At 52.9% G+C, this 20694-nt stretch overlaps 3 protein-coding genes and 2 pseudogenes across 5 annotated transcripts; 2 read left to right on the forward strand and 3 right to left on the reverse strand.

Moving 5' to 3' along the window:
* Positions 1-3019: 3019 nt before the first annotated feature.
* Positions 3020-3393, reverse strand: POSPLADRAFT_1154823 (hypothetical protein; the record flags this gene model as incomplete). Its single annotated transcript, XM_024486887.1, has 2 exons — positions 3020-3088; positions 3229-3393. 2 exons carry the CDS (start codon positions 3391-3393, stop codon positions 3020-3022), a joined length of 234 nt encoding a protein of 77 aa, XP_024334719.1.
* A 2602-nt stretch (positions 3394-5995) lies between these two features.
* Positions 5996-7598, reverse strand: POSPLADRAFT_1061002 (hypothetical protein; the record flags this gene model as incomplete). The annotated part of the gene is made up of 3 exons (XM_024481330.1): positions 5996-6391; positions 6434-7501; positions 7569-7598. 3 exons carry the CDS (start codon positions 7596-7598, stop codon positions 5996-5998), a joined length of 1494 nt encoding a protein of 497 aa, XP_024334720.1.
* Positions 7599-8061: 463 nt separating this feature from the next.
* Positions 8062-8133, reverse strand: POSPLADRAFT_t151 (annotated as a pseudogene). Its single transcript has one exon. The product of its transcript is annotated as a tRNA-OTHER (tRNA).
* Positions 8134-10886: 2753 nt separating this feature from the next.
* On the forward strand, positions 10887-10958 carry POSPLADRAFT_t147 (annotated as a pseudogene). Its single transcript has one exon. The product of its transcript is annotated as a tRNA-OTHER (tRNA).
* A 310-nt stretch (positions 10959-11268) lies between these two features.
* Positions 11269-11511, forward strand: POSPLADRAFT_1155454 (hypothetical protein; the record flags this gene model as incomplete). The annotated part of the gene is made up of 2 exons (XM_024486944.1): positions 11269-11367; positions 11395-11511. Coding segments are annotated over 2 exons (216 nt in total), but the record flags the coding sequence as incomplete, so codon positions are not given.
* Between the last annotated feature and the right edge of the window lie 9183 nt (positions 11512-20694).

Consider the following 20694-nt stretch of genomic DNA (forward strand, 5'->3'; position numbering starts at 1 on the left):
AAGTCATAGTCTACCTTGATGACATTCTCATCTGTTCGAATGATCTCAAGGAACATCGTAAGCTTACAAAGGAAGTCCTGAAGCGGCTGAGGGAGAACAATCTATTTGCCAAACCGGAAAAATGCTCCTTTGAAAAAAGCAGCATTGAGTACCTCGGCATGATTATCTCCAAAGGACATATCGAGATGGACCCAAAGAAACTTTCAGGAGTAGCTGAGTGGCCACGGCCTACTAAGGTCAAACAAGTCCAAGCTTTCTTAGGCTTTGCGAACTTCTATCGAAGATTCATCAAGGACTTTGCCAAGTATGCCAAACCGCTCACTACGTTGACCAAGAAGGATCAACCATGGGTGTGGGATGTGGCGCAGGAAGAGGCATTTAATGGTCTGAAAGAGACTTTTACCTCAGCACCCATCCTTCGAATCCCGGATGCAACGTCCCCGTTTAGACTTGAGACTGATGCCAGCGACTTTGTGACTGGCGCAGTTCTCTCTCAATTGGACCCAACTGACAAGTTGTGGCACCCAGTTGCCTTTTACTCAAAGTCACTCGATGTTCATCAGCGGAACTATGAGATATATGACAAAGAGATGCTTGCTATCATTCGAGCACTCGAGGAGTATAGGCATTATTTGGAGGGACATTCGGACAAATTCAAGATCTGGTCAGATCATCTTAATCTGACTTACTTCAAGACCGCCCAGAAGTTGACCAGGAGACAAGCAAGATGGGCTCTGTACCTCATGCGATTCAATTTTCTTTTGCGCCATAAGCCAGGAAAAACAATGCTTACCGCCGACCCTTTGTCCAGGAGGCCAGACCATGAGGAGGGGGTGAACCTCGATAATCGGGATCAAACTTTGTTGAAACCGGAGTTTTTTGCAATCAATGCAGTCGAGGCCTCCCATGAGTCGCCCGTTAATGACGACCAACTCCTGAGGGAAGTGAAGGAAGCACTCCTACAAGACGATGTGACCAAGAATTATCAGCAATTGCTGAAGTCAGGTCCTAGAGAATTTGGCAAGTCCCTTGTGGACTGGAACTATGAGAATGGATTGTTGCTTTATCGCGGCAAAGTATATATCCCCAACAGCAAGCAGGACCACTTGCGCAGGCGTATAGTTCAAATGCATCATGATCTCCCTTCAGCCGGACATCCCGGAAGGTGGAAGACATATGAACTTGTCTCACGCAACTATTGGTGGCCTAGCATGTCGGTATTTGTCAAAAAGTATGTGACTGGCTGCGACATTTGTCAACAGATGAAGAACCGTCCGCAGCAGCCATATGGACCATTACAACCCAACCGTGTCCCGGAAGGGCCATGGGAAGTTATAACCGTCGACCTCATCACTCAGCTCCCAGAATCAGATGGTTATGATGCCATTTGCGTAGTCGTGGATCAATTAACAAAGCGGGCTCACTTCTACCCAATAACAAACGAATTCTCGGCAAAGGATCTAGCAGAATTGCTATACAATCGGGTGTATCCGCTTCATGGCTTACCATCCCAGATTATATCCGACCGAGGTGTTCAGTTTGCAGCTACACTGTTCCAGGAATGGTGTAAGCTACTAGGGATTGAGTCCACCATGTCCACCACGTACCACCCACAGACTGATGGTCAGACTGAAAGAGTCAACCAAGTTCTGGAGCAATATCTTCGCTGCTACATCGACTATCAACTCGACGACTGGTCAAGGCTACTTAGCTCTGCTGAGTTTGCTTACAACAATGCAGCGCATGAGGGCACCAAGGAGACACCATTCTTCTTGGAATACGGCAGACATCCACGGGCAGGTCCAACACTTACAAAGAAGGTGCAAAAAAGCGACCTTAATGACATTGTTTGGAACCGACAACAAGCGCAGGAGCAGGCGAAAGCCGCTCTCAAACTGGCAGCCAAGCGTATGAAGTGGTATTACGACCAAGGAGTCCAGAAAGTCCCCTTCAAGGTGGGCGATAAGGTCTTACTTGACCTCAGAGACTACCAAACCACCGGTCGAAAACTCAACGCACAGTATTCGGGGCCTTTTGAGATTGTTGAAAAACTCTCTCCAGTCACCTTCAGACTGAAATGGCCACCGAGGTTGACCAAACTACATCCGGTCTTCCACGCCAGTAAGCTAATACCCTACCATGAGGCGGAAATCCCAGGCCAGAAAGGACCAGCTGCAAAGCCAGTTATCATTGATGGCCATGAAGAATGGGAAGTGGAAAAGATCTTATCCTCTCGCCGGCACTACCGCAAGCTTCAGTATCTCGTACGATGGAAGAATACCACTCCTGATGAGGATACATGGGAACCAGTAGCGAACCTCAAAGGCTCGAAGGAACTCATCAAAGAATATCACGACGCGCACCCGCATGCGATCAGGGCACTCGATGATAATGATGACAAGGTGTTTGCTCTCCTGAAAAGGGATGCAACACTCCGAGTTGAGCTACAAGGAGGCCAGGAACCCAAGAGAAAGACCGATACAGCAGCAGGCTTTGAACTGTATGCGAGTCAAAACCAGGAAGTCGCCAGTAACGCAACACTGCAGATTCGGACAGGAATCCGGATACAACTACCAGTCGGCACCTACGGGAGAATTACCCCAGTAGGAAATCCATTAGCCAAAGGAATCCAAGCAATTGAAGGCATTATCGAGTGGGGTGACCCAGCCGAAGTCAAGGTTGTTGTTACCAACACTGGACCATCTGAGCTGAAGATCGCCAAAGGCGACCCCATTGCTCAGCTCATTATTGAGTGTATAGCCGATTGTGATCTCGAGATTACCAAAGTGTAAAGGCACTTCACTGGTCAAATGGTCGAAACTTCTCAAACGGAGCTCGAAGCTAGAGACAGAGGTACTGTTACAGTTTCCCTAATTTTACCTAATTTTTCCGCTATTTCTGCGGACATATCAAAGGGTATAGGGACTTATCCATACTTATCCGTCCGCATATGAGTACAGCTGCATATCTAAGGGGTTATCCGCTTAAATAAGCGACACATGATCTTGTTCTGGACACATTAGGCTGGACTCTGATGCCGGACCTTTTCTAGATAGAAACCAGACTCCTTCTGGACCATAACATCATTCTGACATCATAGGTAGGAGCTAGGCTTAGGCACTAGGCCATAGGCCGGTCAATTCTGGACCCTAGGCCCAGGGCAGGGCAGGGCCAGACTATGACATCATATATGACATCATAGAGCACATGATACTTAGTAATCCTTACCCAGCTAGGTACCAGGGGTCCATTACCGGTCCCTGGGGGGTTTTCCCTCATGTATATAAGGCAGCATCCTGGGGCACCCTGTCCCCCAGTTCTATTCACTTCGTTGTTGCGCTTAACAGCATTACCTCCCCCACACTTAAGTGCTTTATCTCCCCCCCTTACCATCAAGCTATAAGGTGGGTTTATAGGTTTTGTGTTACATTGACAAACTTGGACATTCCTGGCCACCAGTAGTTCCGTGATACAAGCTCGAGGGTTTTGGCATGACTGCCATGTCCGGCGATTGGCGAGTCGTGGTGGATCTTGACTATATCCCGCCAGAGCTCCGCATTCTTTGGAACATATACACACCCGCAGAACAGCAGAAGCCCTTGTTCGGCATTCCACTCCTCAAAGCCCCTTTGCAGCCGTGGTGGCCCAAGGTTCTGCACCTTTTCGAGTGCCTCGGCCACCTCCCAATCCTTCTCCGAACATTCCCTGATGCGCTTCAGAAGCGACTAATCGGCCGTCACCGAGGCATGACTGCGCCTGGCGGAGGCGATGCGGAAGCGCTCTGGCTTGAGAACCACCTGATCGGTGTTATTGTCCTCATCGCCGATCTGATGGTCTGATCGACGCGACAGGGCATCAGCCTTTCCATTGGACGTTCCGGCCTTGTGCGTGATGCGGAAGTTGAAGTGAGCCAGGAACAGCGACCAGCGTGCCTGCCGGCACGTGAGGTGCTGTGACGTGCGCCAGTACTCGAGATTCTTATGATCGGTTACGATCTTGAACTGATTGGGTAGGCCCTCGAGATAGTGGCGCCAGTCGTCTAGTGCTTCGATGATCGCGAGCATCTCCTCCTCGTAGATCTCGTAATTCCGCTGTGCCGGATCCATCGCATGGGATCGGAAGGTGATGGGATGCCACTTGCTGTCATCCTGCTTCTGCATCAGCACACCGCTAGTGGCGTAGCCCGAGGCGTCAACTTCAATGCGCGTCTCTGGATTAGGATCGTACAGTGCTAGGACTGGAGTCGTCGCAAAGAGCCGTTTGAGCTCATCAAAGGCGTGCTGCTCCTCTTTGCCCCAATGCCATGGGTCATTCCCTGTGAGCCGGTCAAGTGGTCGTGAGATCTTGGCGAAGTCCTTGATGAAGCGGCGGTAAAAGTTGGAGAACCCCCGCAACTTCTGAACATCTTTCTTGTTCCGGGGTACCAGCCACTCATTGATTCCTTTCAGTTTTGCGGGATCCATCGCTACCTCATCGCCACTGAACACATAGCCGACGTAGTCGACCTTGGGAACATCCCACTCGCACTTCTCAGGCTTCAGGAACAGATCATTGTCCTGAAGGCGGTGCAGAACCTTGCATGTGACCTTCTCATGCTCCTCTTTGTTGGTGGAGAATATGAGTATATCATCTAAGTACACAAGGATCTTGCCACCGACAATGAGATCGTGGAAGATCTCGTTCATCATTGCCTGGAAGGTCGCGAGGGAATTGGTGAGACCGAAGAACATCACCAAGGGCTCGTACAACCCTCGGTTAGTCACAAAGGCCGCTTTCCACTCGTCACCGGCTTTGATCCGGACATTGTTGTATCCCCATCGGACATCAAACTTCGTAAAGAGCGTAGCGCTGCGGAGCTTATCCACCATTTCGGCGATCAGCGGCAAGGGATAGCAATTTTTAACGGTGATCGCATTCAACCGGCGGTAATCTTGCACGGGTCGCAGTGTTCCTTCCTTCTTTTTGATGAAGAAGAAGGGGGATGAGATTGGCGATTTCGATTCCCGTATGTAGCCCTTCGCTAGTTGCTCTTTTAGGAACTTATCAAGTTCCTCCTGCTCGTTGCTCGATAGGGGATACACCTTTGAGTGGAACGTCGAGTACCCGGGCACGAGTTCGATCGCGTGATCATAAGGCTTCCTTTCAGGCAGCCGTTCTGATGCTTCCTTGGAGAAGACATTCAGGAACGTGTGGTACTGCTTGGGCACCGACTCCTCAGCGGTCTTAACGATCTTCTTTTTGATCTCCTCCTCAGCAAACAGCTAGGAGTACGTATGTCCTGCTGCGACGAACAGCTGAGGAGCGCCGGGAAGCGTGATGCCTTGCTCCCAGGCTTCGATCAAGTCGGTCTCATCCCACCCGACCTCTACCGGATCTTCTTCGGGTTCAAAGTCCGGGAGTACCTTACTCCGGCAAGCACCTATAATTGACCGTTTGGACTTCGGCGAATGCCTGCGCGCCGTGGGCCTGACCCCCGTATCACGCGCAGTCGCTGCTTGCTCCATTCGGCCAGTCCTTCTGGCACTGCACGTTTCAGGGCATTGTGACAATTTGAGGGAGCCCTCCTCCCAATTGATTTCCGGGTTGTGCTCGCGTAGCCAATCTAACCCAACGATCACATCCTCTGGACCGATGTCCGTGACCATAAACACCGTCTTCTCGACGTGCTCTCCTATTTGCATCTGTAGCACGGCTACCTCCGAGATGCTTCTGTCTTTATTGAGCGTTCCATCGATATTATAAAGCGGAATTGGTTCCTTTAGTTTCCGCGTTCGTACTCGATTCTCCATGATGAAACGCTTGTTGATAAACTTCGTGGTGGCTCCGCTGTCCACCATAGCGGTTACGTCCTTATGCCGTCTTTCTCCTTTGAGGCGTACTGGAATGTGGAAGTGCTGGGACCCGTGGTCCAACTCGTAAACATTCGCAGTAGCCAATACATTGTACATGTTATTATTATGTGGCCCGACGCGTGCGGCACGAAGCACGGACCAGATCAAAAACCCTCCTCTTTCATCACCTGATAGTGCTCAAGCTCCTCGCGCATCGACTTCACCTGTGCCATTAAGTCCACCAGCTCCGATTGCTCGGATTTCGCTGAAGCGGCACTTATACTTGCCGAAGGTGTTGTCGTGACGGGGGCGCTTGTCACAGCCTGGGTGGAGCCCGAGGCAACCGTAGCCCGCGCGTCGGTGTGTTTTGTGTAAGGTTTGTCCTTACAGTTGGGGCACTCGAAGCGTCGGTACCCTTGCTTCCCACAGCCGAAACAACTGCCGGGGAAGTTTCCTTTTCCGACGGCCGCATTGATGCTGGCCGAAGCTGCGTGTGACGAGGGTGCACCACCACGTGCCCCTCCGCGTCCTCGACCTCGTGCCGAGAAGAAGTTGTTTAGCTAGGGCCGATGGGCCCGGCTGATGTCGAGGATCTGCTCGACCTCGGTGGCGCGCTTCTCAGCGGCTTGCCACGTGGCAAAGGTCTCGAGCTCGATCTTGCGGTAGACGCGGGAGGGGATGCCACTCAGGTACTTGTCACGTAGCTCCAGGTCCCCATACCCAGAGCGATCCACCGGACCCTTGAACAGCGCGGAGAACTCCGCAGCAGTGCATTTTTCACGGACTGACTTGTCCGCGCAGAGCTTCGCCAGCTCTACTTGTGCTGCCGCCTCATCGTCGAGATTTCCGAAGCAGGCCCTGAAGGCGGCGGCAAAGGCTGCTTCGTTTGCGAACGGGGTCGTGGCCCCTTGCACACCCACCTGCACCGATGCGAGCTGGGCAAAGTAGAGAGTGGCCCAGGCGCGGGCATCTCTGTCAAGCAGGCTGAGTGCGACCTGCACCTTAAGCTCGATGGTGGTCAACGACGTGTTGACCAGCCAGTAGATGCGCAACTGCGACAGGAACCGGTTGCATTCGATGACTGTTTTGCCATCGTATCGGAGTGGGAGGAGAAGTTTCAAAGTCTCCTTGTCGGGGGCGGCTGCAGGGGATGACATTATCGGCGTCGGGGGGGACAGAGGACGCTGCGGGGGTGGAGGCGGTTGTGGTGGCCCTCTGCTGGTCGAACTTTGAGAGGAGCGAGTGCTCGCGCGGCCTCTCGGCGGAGTCGGCGATGAAGGCATCGGAGAAAGTTCGGCGGGGGGGTTACATACGTCAGGGACTGCTGACGCGGGGGCGAGCGCTGTCAGCGAGGCGGACCCAACAGAATCCTCGGACTCGGACTCCGAGACTCCTTCTTCACCTGCACCCTCCTCAGGCTCAGGCTCTGGCGCAGGGTTTGGAGGGAGATCTCCCCGAGCTTGACCGGACTCGGCGACAGTTTGGGGAAGACGGGAGGTAGGGGAGACAGGGCGAGAGTGCCGCGAGAGATGCAAGGGTACTTCGGGGTCCGAGCGGGTGTTGCGCTCGTCGGATCGCTTTGTAGCGAGGGTAATCCTCCTCGATCGATCGGGGTGTCCGGTTGGGGCACGGCTGCTGCTCGCAACGATGAAGGACAGTCTCAGGGCCGTCTGGGATATAGACGTCGATGAGGTCCTGGGAGTTGAATGCGTGGATCTGGCCTTGGCAGGCAGCCACGTTGGATGGGGGGAGGACGGGGAGGTGCATGTACTAAAATGACCGTACTACACTAGCTTACGCTACAGCGCCCGAGAAGACCCTGAGGTTCGCAGTTCACGTGGGGCCCAGTACTGCTTTTGACTATTATGCAGCAGGAACCTAGTCCATGCGTCCATGAGGACAAACACCGCCCACTGAAGTGCAGGTGTTGAAGAGTTTGTTCCTCGAGGGGTGGCGATGTATGGTAAAGCTATCTACGTATCGTATGTACAGTGAAGTATCGTAGGGGTGCGCACCACCTGACCTGTGGGAAAGGAAAGTGAGTTTTGGGAGTCCCAAGGGAACGTCGGCAGCTTGTGGAGTTTTGACCTAATGTCGCGACTTGGGGTCAAGCGACTGAGGAAAACCAATAGCTGGGGGCGTCCGACTGATTCTCACCGAAGCGATGGTGAGCGATGCTCAGACCTAAGGCTTGTCAGAATTTGACTGCACAACACCTGCATGAAAAGATCAGCACAACCAGGGTTTGAACCCAGGACCTACCAGAGATGCACTGGGCGCTCTACCACTGAGCTATTGGACCTTGTTTACTATGGAATCATGAAGTCTCATATACGTTACTTCAAGGGTATGAACATGATCTATATTATAGATTCAGAGGTTCTTAACTGTCTCATATGTGTCAGAGCACACATTTGACAAGGCTAGGGACAAGTACTTAGCATTGAATAAGTAAGTAAGTACAGGGGCTTACTGACCTAGGGACAAAAGGTCAAAACTGAGGTCCCTAGGGCAGCAGAGGCCAGCTTATATACATGGGGAGATAAGGGCAGGCTGTGTGCACTGGTCTGTGCACAGCATGCTGACGCAGCCCCGGGGCTGGTGAGTCAAAGCAGCTGTGTCAGTGGGGCCCGAGCTGTGCTGTGCACTGCCACCCCATCTAATCTAATTGTACAGTAGATAAGGACTTGTCTGTTTGAGTGTGTAGTACAGAGGTCGTGGGTTTGAGCTCACAAAAAGAAAAAAATTAAAAGACGGCTAGACACTGTGCCAAGTCATGACAAACTCGTGACAGTAGACAAGAAAGGTCTTAATTTAGTACAACACCTTGATTGCTATGTAAACAGTACTATGGTTTACCAGTGGATGGCCCCCCCTCTTGATGGCCAGGTAACACTTCATCACATCAATGTGATGATTCAGAGGTCTGCTCAGCTCATAGGGTCAGGGCTTGAACATTTGCTCAGTGGTGTGTAACCCCACAGTGATCGACAGGTCAATTTTGTAACTCTGCTCATGTCCATCGTGGCCATCATGCTCTTGGGCGTGACATTGCCATCAAACCCCTTGAAAGAAGGACTCCTCAATGACTCATCCATTTGCTCTGATTCCACTTGGAGGTGGAAGCAGGCATATGAAAACGTAGGTGTCCATATAACTTTGAGGGCAGGGGAGTGCCCAGTTGTTTTGCATCACAAACCTGGCCATCAAGAGGGGGGGGCATCCACTGGTAAACCATAGTATGTAAATGTTGAAATGCATAGCCCCATGTGGTCAGGAACAAGCTCGCAAGCTTGGGCGTGTGAGTAGCCGGGGGCCGGAGGCCCCTATCATAGTATATAACGACCCCGCACAATGTATGTACTGCACGTGATTGTCCCTTACAGACATTGCTACAATTGTGGACAAACGCGCCCTGCGCCGTCGCACTGGTTGTTCCAACAGTAAACTGTTTACAAACTGTTTATACCATCTGTTTACTGTTTACCATTTATTTACCATAAATTTGTAAATATAAACTAAATGATTGGAGCCTTCATCAGGATGTTTGACATCCACAGTTGTGATCCATGCTTCCTACATCCATCCGATGCCTTAGCTTGTTCCCTGTTCAAATACACATAATACCTACCCTTCCTACTTATACCTCACACCCCCTGCTTTTAATGAGGTACAAGCAATGTCGGATCTAACAACGTTCGGTCAGAGCTTCAGTGAGTAAAATATCGACTCTATTACTGTACCTAACGACGTTCGGTCACTTTACAGGAGATCAGTATATGTACAGTACTTAGAGGTAGAAAAAGACTTACGAGCTTCAGTGAGTAGAACATTGACTGAAGCTCGCATCATGAAAATGACAGGTATATAGCGTGCCGTAGTAGGGTGAGTCACCTGTATCTATGGTGCACGGGCTAAACGAAGAGGACAGGGTATTTACAGACAGGAACAGGGGCGCCAGGGGCGCGACAACATTATGCTGATCCCGACGCAATAATGCAATGTCATGCGCACACATATCCACGCGGGGCATATGGACGCACTTGTCCATCAACACTCCCCCTCAAGCCGGATGAAGCCCCATCAGGCCAGCAAGGAAGTCGACTTTGCGACGCGCCAGGGCCTTCGTAAGAAGGTCTGCGACCATGTCGTTGGTTGGACAGTAGTCGAGCGTGGCACGGCCAGAGTTGAGAACTTCGCAGATAAAATGATAGTGAATGTCGATGTGCTTGGTGCGCGCATTGAGGAGGCCGTTCTTAGCAATAGTGATTGCGCTCTGGTTGTCAGAAAAGAGAGGAATCAAAGAAGGTGAGGAGGAAGTAAGCTCAGCGAACAGAGCACATAGCCATAGGAGTTCCCATGTTGTATCAGAGGCAGCGATATATTCTGCTTCCGTGGAAGACAGCGCAATGATGGGTTGCTTCCATGAGCTCCAGGTGATCGCACCGCTTGTGAACAGGAAGACATGGCCAGATATTGAATAATGATGTGGCTGGGATGTCCAATCAGCGTCCGAATAGCCCATCAGTCCATCGGTGGACAAGCCAAAGGTGAGACGCAGATCGCGTGTCACAATGTGCTCTGCCACAGTCCCCTGGTCGGCCTAGGACGATCCCCCGGTGGTGGGAGCCACAACACCATGTGACCACATGGTTGTATCAATTGCGGAGCAATCGGACTGGAGCAGAGCTCCGGCCACACTTCTTTTGTTCCATTGTTCCTGTGGCCAAGTGGCCCTTGTTCTACTTTTGGACTCTATTGTTCTTTTCTCTATTGTTCTGCCATGGGAATGCTTTCCCCTGCTCATGTATATAAAGACCTGCTGTAGCGTCCTTTAATCCATACTTCTGTGACCCACTTCGACTTCAGCCCCACTTGTGGCATTCAGTCCTTTAGTGCTAGTCTTGTGCAACTGCTCCCTGCATCGCCTTTTGATATGTCAAATGTGTGCTCTGACACATATGAGATGGTTAAGAACCTCTGAATCCATAATATAGGTCATGTTCATACCCTTGAAGTAACGTATATGAGACTTCATGATTCCATAGTAACCAAGGTCCAATAGCTCAGTGGTAGAGCGCCCAGTGCATCTCTGGTAGGTCCTGGGTTCAAACCCTGGTTGTGCGGATCTTTTCATGCAGGTGTTATGTAGTCAAATTCTGACATTGCGCGTGCCTTTGAGATAGCAAAGCACATGTTTAGCGGCCTCCTAGTGGACTGGCGTGGGGTTGGCCATGAATTGAGCAAGCGTCGAGACCGCAAACACAATATCTATGTTGCAACTTAGGGTCGAGCGACAGGGAAAAACCAAAAGCTAGGGGTGTTCAACTTATCTTACCAAAGCGATGGTGAGCTAGGCTCAAACCTAAGGCTAGGGACAAGAAATGTATTAGTTAGTGTAAGGTAAGTAAGAGAATACAAGAGCTTACTGACCTAGGGACAAAAGGTCAAAACTGAGGTCCCTAGGGCAGCAGAGGCCGGCTTATATACATGGGGAGATAAGGGCAGGCTGTGCACGCTGGTCCATGCACAGCTGGTCCGTGCGCAGTTGGTCCGTGCGTAGCTGGTCCGTGTGCAGCATGCTGACGTGGCCCCGGGGGCCAATAGTCAGAGCGGCTGTGCCAGCGGAGCCCGAGCTGTGCCGCGCACTGCCGTCCCATCTAATCTAATCGTACAGTAGATAGCGATGTGTCCGTATCAGGCAAGTAGTACAGAGGTCGCGGGTTCGAGCCCGCGAAAAGGAAAAATTAAAAAACGGCTAGACGCCGTGTCAAATCGTGACACGGTGCCCCGGAACAAAAAGGATGTTCAGAAGTTCTGGGGGTTTTCCAACTTTTACCGCCGCTTCATGAAGGACTTTGCTAAAATCTCATGACCAACTGGCTTACTGGGAATGACCCCTGGCACTGGTGCGAGGTATCAAAAGGCGACGCAGGGAGCAGTTGCACAGGACTAGCACTGAAGGACTGAATGCCACAAGTGGGGCTGAAGTCGAAGTGGGTCACAGAAGTGATATTACAGGTCGCTACAGCAGCCCTTTATATACATGAGCAGGGGAAAGCATTCCCACGGCAGAACAATAGAAGAAAGAACAAAGCAGTCCAAAAGGAGAACAAGGGCCACTTGGCCACAGGAACAATGGAACAAAAGAAGTGTGGCCGGAGCTCTTGGTCCGGTCCGATTGCTCCGCAATTGATACAACCATGTGGTCACATGGTGTTGTGGCTCCCGCCACCGGGGGATCGTCCTAGGCCGACCAGGGGACTGTGGCAGAGCACATTGTGACATACCCCCCCTGATCTGCCAAGTCCCACAGGGAGACTAGGACACCTCAATACCCATCCCAGTGCGACAGAATGCGACCTTGGGTGCAGGCAACGGCTTGGTGAGACAGTCTGCAAGCATGTCTGCAGTGGGGATATAGCAGGGCTTGATGCGCCCAGCCTCCACAGTGTCTCTGAGCCAGAAAGTGCGCAGGTCGAGGTGCTTCATGCGGCCATGGTGCTCAGGATTCTTGGACACATTGATGCTCGACTGGTTGTCCATCTGCAGGGGCGAGGGAGCGTCCACTGTGTAGCCAAACTCGGCCATGAGATTGCACATCCAGAGTATTTCCTTGCCAGCATCCACTGCAGCAACATACTCAGCCTCTGTAGTCGAAAGTGCGACAATGGACTGGAGCTTGCTGGACCAGCTGATCGCTCCTGAGCCAACCTTGACCAAGTAGCCACTGGTGGAACGCCCAGAGTCCAGACAGTCACCATGAGCAGAGTCTGTGAAGGTCACAAAGGGAGCTCCTAGGTCGTCAGGCCTGTAGACGAGCTTGTGGTCCTTGGTGCCCTGCAGATAGCGAAAGAGGTGCTTGACTGCGGCCCAATGGGCAGGTCCAGGACAGGAGTTGAAGCGCGCAAGGCAGGAGACAGCATACTGGATGTCAGGGCAAGTGGTGATGGCCAGATACATGAGGGAGCCGACTGCATTGAGGTAGGGCTTGTCCTGCATGAAGGTGTGGTCCTCATCGCTCTGACAGGCTTGCTGCTTGGAAAGGCGAAGGCCAGGCTCCATTGGAGTCAACACCGCTTTGCAGCTGGTGAGGCCATATCGCTCCAGCATGTCCAGGATGTACTGCCGCTGCGACAGGAACATGGTGCACTTTTTGCGGTCTCTGGTAATCTCAATGCCCAGCAGGAATGTGGTGGGACCAAGGTTGCGCAGTTTGAAGTGCTGAGAGAGCTCCTTGACTGTCTTGTCAATGGCAGCGCACGAGGTGGAGGCCAGAGTGAGGTCGTCCACATGCACAGGGATGATAATGCGCACTTCATCTCGCAGATAGATGTACACACTGCGGTCAGACTCGAGCCGCTTGAAGCCCATGGAGGTGAGCACCTGGTGTAGCTTCTTGTTCCACATGCGGCCAGCCTGCTTGAGGCCATAGAGAGGACGGCCTAGACGCAGGACTGTGCCAGGGGGACCTTGAGCAAAGCCTTCAGGTTGCTGCATGTAGATTTCCAAGTCGCCCTGCAAAAATGCGGAGGAGATGTCGACAGAGTGCAGCTCCAGATCCTCAATAGCAGTGAGGGCAAGGACAAGGCGCAGGGCAGCAGGGCGAGAGGTGGGCGCAAAAACCTCGGTGTAGTCAAAGCCAGGCCGCTGTGAGTAGCCCTTGGCCACAAGTCGAGCCTTGTACCGCTCAATGGAGCCGTCTGCATTGTACTTCACCTTGAACACCCAGCCGCATCCAATGGCCTTCTTTCCAGCAGGCAGAGGGACTGCATCCCAGGTGTGGTTCGCAATCAGAGACAGTATCTCATTGTTGCAGGCTGTTTGCCACAGTTTGGCATCAGGGGAGCGCATGGCCTCGCAAAAATTGTAAGGGTCAGCACCAGCTGCTAGCCCAGCAAACTGCACTTCGACGAAATCTGCTTCCTCAGCAAACAGGTCGAGGGGATCAGGAGAGTCTTCGCACTTTGCAGGGACTGGTGCATGTCGTCTTCCCCTGCGAATGGCAATGGGCAGATTGAGGTCGTCCGCTTCAGGAGAGGGTTGGTGCTCAGCTTGTGGCGCAGGAGGTGGCTGAACAGCTTGTGGCATAGGAGGCACAATGGGTGCTGGAGGTGCAGGAGCTTGGACAGGCACTGAAGCAACTGGAAGAGGTGCCGCTGCAGGAATTGGTGCAATAGGGGCCTCAGGAATGGCAGCAGGCACAGAGTCGTTGTCCCCCCCTTGATCCAGTGCAGGTACAAAGAGAGGGACAGGCTCAGAGGTCGGCGGGTCGATAATGGGAGTGGAAAGCGAGGCAGGAGTGCGCCTCAGACCAGGGAAGAACCGCTCATCAAACTCGGCGCGTTCTGAGATCACCACCTTCCTGGTGTCAGGGCAGTAGAACTTCCAGCCCTTGTAGCCGTCAAGGTAGCCAAGGAACACGCATTTCTGCATGTGAGGCGACAGACCCTTGCGCTGGTCCTTCTGGATGTGCACATAAGCAGTGCAGCCCCAGACTCGCAGATGTGCCACACTGGGCTTGCCCTTGTGCCAGAGCTCGTAGGGCGTGGTGCCAGGGCGCACAGCGGTGGGCAGACGGTTCCAGACATGGACCATAGCAGCCACAGCCTCGCCCCAGAAGGACGCAGGCAGGGAGGACTCTGCAAGCATGGCAGTGGCCGTGTCAGACATGACACCATTGGCGCACTCAGCAACCCCGTTCTGCTGTGGCCTGTTGCGCACAGTGTGGCGACGCACAATGCCACAGGAGTCTGTGAACGCGACGAACTCACTGGACATGTACTCCCCTCCCTTGTTGTCCTGGAGCGCCTTGATCTTCACCCCCAGCTGGTTCTCAGCATAGGCCTTGAAGCGCTTGAACGCAGCAAAGGCTTCACTTTTGGCCTTGAGCAGGATGACAACTCTGAATCTGGAGTAGTCATCGATGAAGGTGATCCAGTAGCGATAGCCAGAGTGAGTGCGGACAGGCAGAGGGCCATGGACATCGCTGTGGACGAGCTCTAGGGGCATGGTGGACACATGAGACGAAGGAGGGAAGGAGTTTGCTCGCATTTTGCCTGCTAGGCATGGCTCACAGACAGGATCAGGCTGCTGCTTCGAGCTGAGGGTAAGACCAGTGACCAGTTCGTCTCTGACAAGCTTCTGGACGTCTGCATAGTTATTGTGAGCAAGACGACGATGCCAGAGGTTGAGGTCGAGTGGCAGAGTGGCTGCAATGCGCGCTGAGGCCTCAACAAGAGGCTCAACTTCGCCATCAAGGTAGGCAGCATTGTTGGGGTCAATTGGTGCGACAAAGCGCAGTGTGCCAGACTGATAGAAGGCCATGGCATTGGACGAAATGGTGATTGTAAACCCTTTATTGCGCGCAAGATGAAGACAGGACAGGAGATTGCTTCACAGATCAGGCACATGCAGCACCCTTGAGAACTCCACAGACCGCACAAACGCTCCCTTCACCCTGGGCCTGAAGACGACCAACCCAACACCAGCAGAATAGACAACCTTGTTGTCAGCCAACTTCACAGGCAAGCGCAGTGGCTTGTAATTGCGAAGCCAGTGGCGATGAGGCGTCATATGAGAAGTGGTGCCTGTGTCTGCATTCCAGGTGAAGTCAGCATCAAGCTGAAGTGGTGTAGAGGGCGAAGAGGGCTCAAGGGAGTGTGAGGAGAGGGCACTTGCATTTGCAGCGGATTCCTGGGCAGGTTCTGCAGGCTTCTCCTGCGCAGTGGCAGCCTTCCCTTTGCCTCTGGTGGCACGGCGCTCCTTGGCCTGCTTCTGGGCCTTCTGGAACGAGTAGCACTGTGGCTGGGAGTGGCCAGATGCGCCACAAAAGTCGCAGGGGCCAGAGGACGTCGAGGCAACTGCAAGGGCAGACTGGGAGGCAATGGTGGAGTCATGGCGGTGCTGGGCATCCTCAGTGACAAAGGCCTGGATGACTGTGGCCTTCTTGAGGTCGCCATTGAGCAGCTGAGTGCGCAGAAGGGTGAAATCCTCGCGAGGGAGGGCCAGGATCATAGCCATGACAGTGAGTTCACTGTCAAGGTCGTCCAGGGTGTACTTGTCAGGGCGCAGATTCTTGCATTGCTGCATGGCGTCTTCAACGCGGTTGATAACCACTTGAAGCGACTCAGAATCGCTCTTCCTGATAGACAACAAGGCCTCCCAGGCATTCCAACGTCCAGCAGCATGGGGACGCTGGTGGACAGCCTTGAGGGCCGCCCACATTGCAACAGGGTCGCTGTCAATGTTGGAGAAATGCACCTTCTGGTCCACCTCAACCATGAGATACAACCACCCAGCAGCCTTTGCCTCCTCCACCTCCCACTTCTCCAGTAGTGTGGCCTCCGCTTCAGTGGGGGCCTTGGGGTCCTTTGCTTCTGGCTTGAGGTAGGCACCAGAGACAAGGCGCCACAGGCCTGCAGAGCGCAGCCAGGCAGCCATGTCCCCAGCCCAGGACTTGTAGTTCGAGGCATTGAGCTTGGGGAAGGAGGGAGAGGACGAGTGGTTCGACATTTGTGGCACAAGCAGAGTGGCAGAGGATGAAAGCGCAGATTGTGGCAGAGAGTGAAAGATATGAGAGTATTGGGACAAGGAGTGGTCCGAAAATCGAAGTGATTGACTCTGTGGCGCGCTAGTAGTGTGTGTAGTTGACTGCTAGAGCGCGGGGCTCATAACCTATCAAAAGGCGATGCAGGGAGCAGTTGCACAGGACTAGCACTGAGGGACTGAATGCCACAAGTGGGGCTGAAGTCGAAGTGGGTCACAGAAGTGTGTATTAAAGGACGCTACAGCAGGTCTTTATATACATGAGCAGGGGAAAGCATTCCCACGGCAGAACAATAGAAGAAAGAACAATAGAGTCCAAAAGGAGAACAAGGGCCACTTGGCCACAGGAACAATGGAACAAAAGAAGTGTGGCCGGAGCTCTGCTCCAGTCCAATTGCTCCGCAATTGATACAACCATGTGGTCACATGGTATTGTGGCTCCCGCCACCAGAAAATCGTCCTAGGCCGACCAGGGGACTGTGGCAGAGCACATTGTGACAAGAAGATCTGGTAGAGGTCGAGTGGGATGAGGCCGACTTGATCGAGGCCTGGGAGCAAGGTATCACGCTTCCCGGCGCCCCTCAGCTGTTCGTCACAGCAGGGCACACATACTCCCAGCTGTTCGCTGAGGAAGAGATCAAAAAGAAGGTCGTTAAGACCGCTGAGGAGTCGGTACCTCAACAGTACCACAAGTTTCTGAAGGTCTTCTCGAAGGAAGCATCAGAGCAGTTACCCAAAAGGAAGCCGTACGATCACGCGATTGAACTCATGCCCGGCTACTCAACATTCCATTCGAAGGTGTACCCATTATCGAACAACGAGCAGGAGGAACTCAATAAGTTCCTAAAAGAGCAGCTAGCGAAGGGTTACATACGGGAATCGAAGTCGCCTATCTCGTCCCCCTTCTTCTTCATCAAAAAGAAGGAAGGGACACTTCGACCCGTACAGGATTACCGCCGGTTGAACGCGATCACGGTCAAAAATTGTTATCCCTTGCAGTTGATCGCTGAGATGGTGGATAAGCTCCGCGGCGCTACACTCTTTACGAAGTTTGATGTCCAATGGGGATACAACAACGTCCGGATCAAAGCCAGTGACGAGTGGAAGGCAGCCTTCATAACTAACCGGGGACTGGTGATGTTCTTTGGCCTTACTAATTCCCCCGCGACCTTCCAGGCGATGATGAACGAGATCTTCCATGATCTCATCATCGGCGGAAAAATCCTCGTGTACCTGGATGACATACTCATCTTCTCCACCAACAAAGAGGAGCATGAAAAGGTCACACGTGAGGTCCTTCGTCGCCTTCAGGACAACAATCTATTCCTGAAGCCTGAGAAGTGCGAATGGAATGTTCCCAAGGCCGACTACATTGGCTATGTGTTCAGTGGCGATGAGGTAGCGATGGATCCTGCGAAGCTAAAAGGAATCAATGAGTGGCTGGTAGAACAAAAAAGATGTTCAGAAGTTCCGGGGGTTCCCCAACTTTTACTGCCACTTCATTAAGGACTTCGCTAAGATCTTTCAACCACTCGACCGGCTCACAGGGAATGACCCATGGCATTGGGGCGAGGAAGAGCAGCACGCCTTTGATGAGCTCAAGCGGTTCTTCGCGATGACTCCAGTCTTAGCGCTGTACGATCCTAATTGAGAGACACGCATTGAGGTTGACGCCTCGGGCTACGCGTGTTGATGCAGAAGCAGGACGACGGCAAGTGGCATCCAATCGCATTCCGATCTCATGCTATGGACCCAGCCCAGTGTAACTACGAATTCTACAATAAGGAGATGCTTGCGATCATCGAAGCACTGGATGATTGGCGCCATTACCTCGAGGGGCTACCCAATCAGTTCGAAATCATCATCAATCACAAGAACCTCGAGTACTGGCACACGTCCCAGCATCTTACGCGGCGCCAAGCACGCTGGTCGCTGTTCCTAGCTCGCTTTGACTTCCACATCACGCACAAAGCTGGGACATCAAATGGAAAAGCTGATGCCCTGTCACGTCGATCAGACCATCAGATCGGCGATAAGGATGATAACATCAATCAGGTAGTGCTCAAACCGGAAAGGTTCTGCATCGCCTCCGCTAGGCGTGGTCATGCCTCTGTGACAGCCAATCAGTCACTTCTGAAGTGCATTAGGGAGTGTTCGGAGAAGGATTGGGAGGTGGCCGAGGCACTTGAAAAAGTGCAGGACCTCGGGCCACCCCGGCTGCAAAGGGGTTTTGAGGAGTGGAATGCCGAACAAGGGCTTCTGCTGTTCTGCGGGTGTGTATACGTTCCAAAGAATGCGGAGCTCTGGCGGGATATAGTCAAGATCCACCACGACTCGCCAATCGCCGGACATGGCAGTCATGCCAAAACCCTCGAGCTTGTATCACGGAACTACTGGTGGCCTGGGATGTCCAAATTTGTTAATGAGTACATAAGCACCTGCGACGTGTGCAACCGTACCAAGACATTCCCAGCCAAGCCCCAGGGTCCGCTGAAGCCGAACAAGATCCCCGAGCGCCCATGGCAGATCATCACGACTGATATGATTGTTGGCCTGCCGAAGTCTGATGGGTTCGACTCAATCCTGGTTACCGCCGACCACTTCACAAAGCAGGTCCACTTCTCAGCCTGTCATGAGACCCTGACGGTAGAAGGCGCGGCCAACCTGTACATCTGCAACGTGTTCAAGCATCATGGTACCCCGGCCAAGGTCATATCAGACCGAGGTCCCCAGTTCGCTTCAAAATACCTGCATGCAGTGTACAAGGGACTGGGAATCGAGCCGGCGCTATCCACAGTGTTCCATCCTCAGACAGACAGCCAGACTGAGCGCTGGAATCAGGAGATTGAGCAGTACCTGCGTGCTTTCATAAGCCATAGGCAGGATGATTGGGCGAAGCAATTGCTGCTCGCGGAATTTGCACCGAACAACCGAGTTCACTCCATGACTGGGCACTCCCCTTTCTTCCTGCATCAGGGGTACCATCCTGAGATCCAAGTGTGGATCAATCCGATGTCTGCGATGCCTGCTGCTGCTAATTGGCTCAAGATCCTAAAGGAGATTTGCGATGACATGCGCTCTGCGCTCGAGCTGTCAGCTGAGTGCATGAAAGTGTACTACGACAAGCACGTGCAGGAGGCACCGGTCTTTGCACCGGGGGACAAGGTCTGGCTTGATGCCCGGAACCTTAAACTGAAACAGCCAAGCAAGAAGCTCAGTCCCAAACGCCTTGGGCCATATACCGTGCAGCGAAAGCTCGGAGCCTTGGATTACAAATTAGTCCTGCTGAAGTTGATACCGGTGTACCCAGTGTTCCATGTCTCCTTGCTTAGCAAGTACACGCATAGCGACATCCCGGGCCGGGAGCCAGAGGGGCCACCTGCAATCGAGGTTGAGGGTGACAAGGAGTACAAGGTTGAGTGGATCAAAGATTCAAGGATCTTCCGGTGTCAGCTGCAGTACCTCGTCAAGTGGAAGGGTTATGACGACTTGCATACGTCATGGGAGCCAGTGTGCAACATTGCCAATGCACCGACCCTCATAGCTGACTTCCACCAGAAGAACCCGAATGCCCCTCGTCATCTCAATGCTGCAATATTTGGTGGTCTCAACTTTCAGCCAATGCCTTTGCCGCTGACTGAAGCACACTGCCGCTTCGGGTGGGAAATGGGCAAGGGCGCCTCGCATGAGGTCATGCGCCGTTGAGGTGGGGGTAATGTCACGAGTTGACACGGTGTCTAGCCGTTTTTTAATTTTTTCCTTTTCACGGGCTCGAACCTGCGACCTCTGTACTACATGCCTGATACGGACACATCATATCTACTGTACAATTAGATTAGATGGGGCGGCAGTGCACGGCACAGCTCGGGCCCCGCTGACACAGCCGCTCTGACTCACTGGCCCCCAGGGCCGTGTCGGCATGCTGTGCACGGACCAGCTGCACACAGACCAGCGCGCACAGCCTGCTCTTATCTTCCCCTGTATATAAGCCGGCCTCTGCTGCCCTAGGGACCTCAGTTTTGACCTCTTGTCCCTAGGTCAGTAAGCTCTCATGTATCTGCTTACTTACTTATACTAACTAATATACTTTCTTGTCCCTAGCCTTAGGTTTGAGCCCCACTCACCATCGCCTCGGTGAGAACCAGTCGAACGCCCCCCCGCTTTCAGATATTCCCCTGTCGCTTGACCTCAAGTTGCGACAGGCAGTGCAACTGGCACATTCAGTTGTTGCCGAGCTGAAAACCCGCCTTTGTGAAAAGCTCAGGCCTTGATGCATAGAGGGAGCGCAAATAATTTAGTCCCTGTTCCTCATTGT

This window comes from Postia placenta (assembly GCF_002117355.1).
Source record: "Postia placenta MAD-698-R-SB12 unplaced genomic scaffold POSPLAscaffold_16, whole genome shotgun sequence".
Lineage (NCBI taxonomy): Eukaryota > Fungi > Basidiomycota > Agaricomycetes > Polyporales > Adustoporiaceae > Rhodonia > Rhodonia placenta.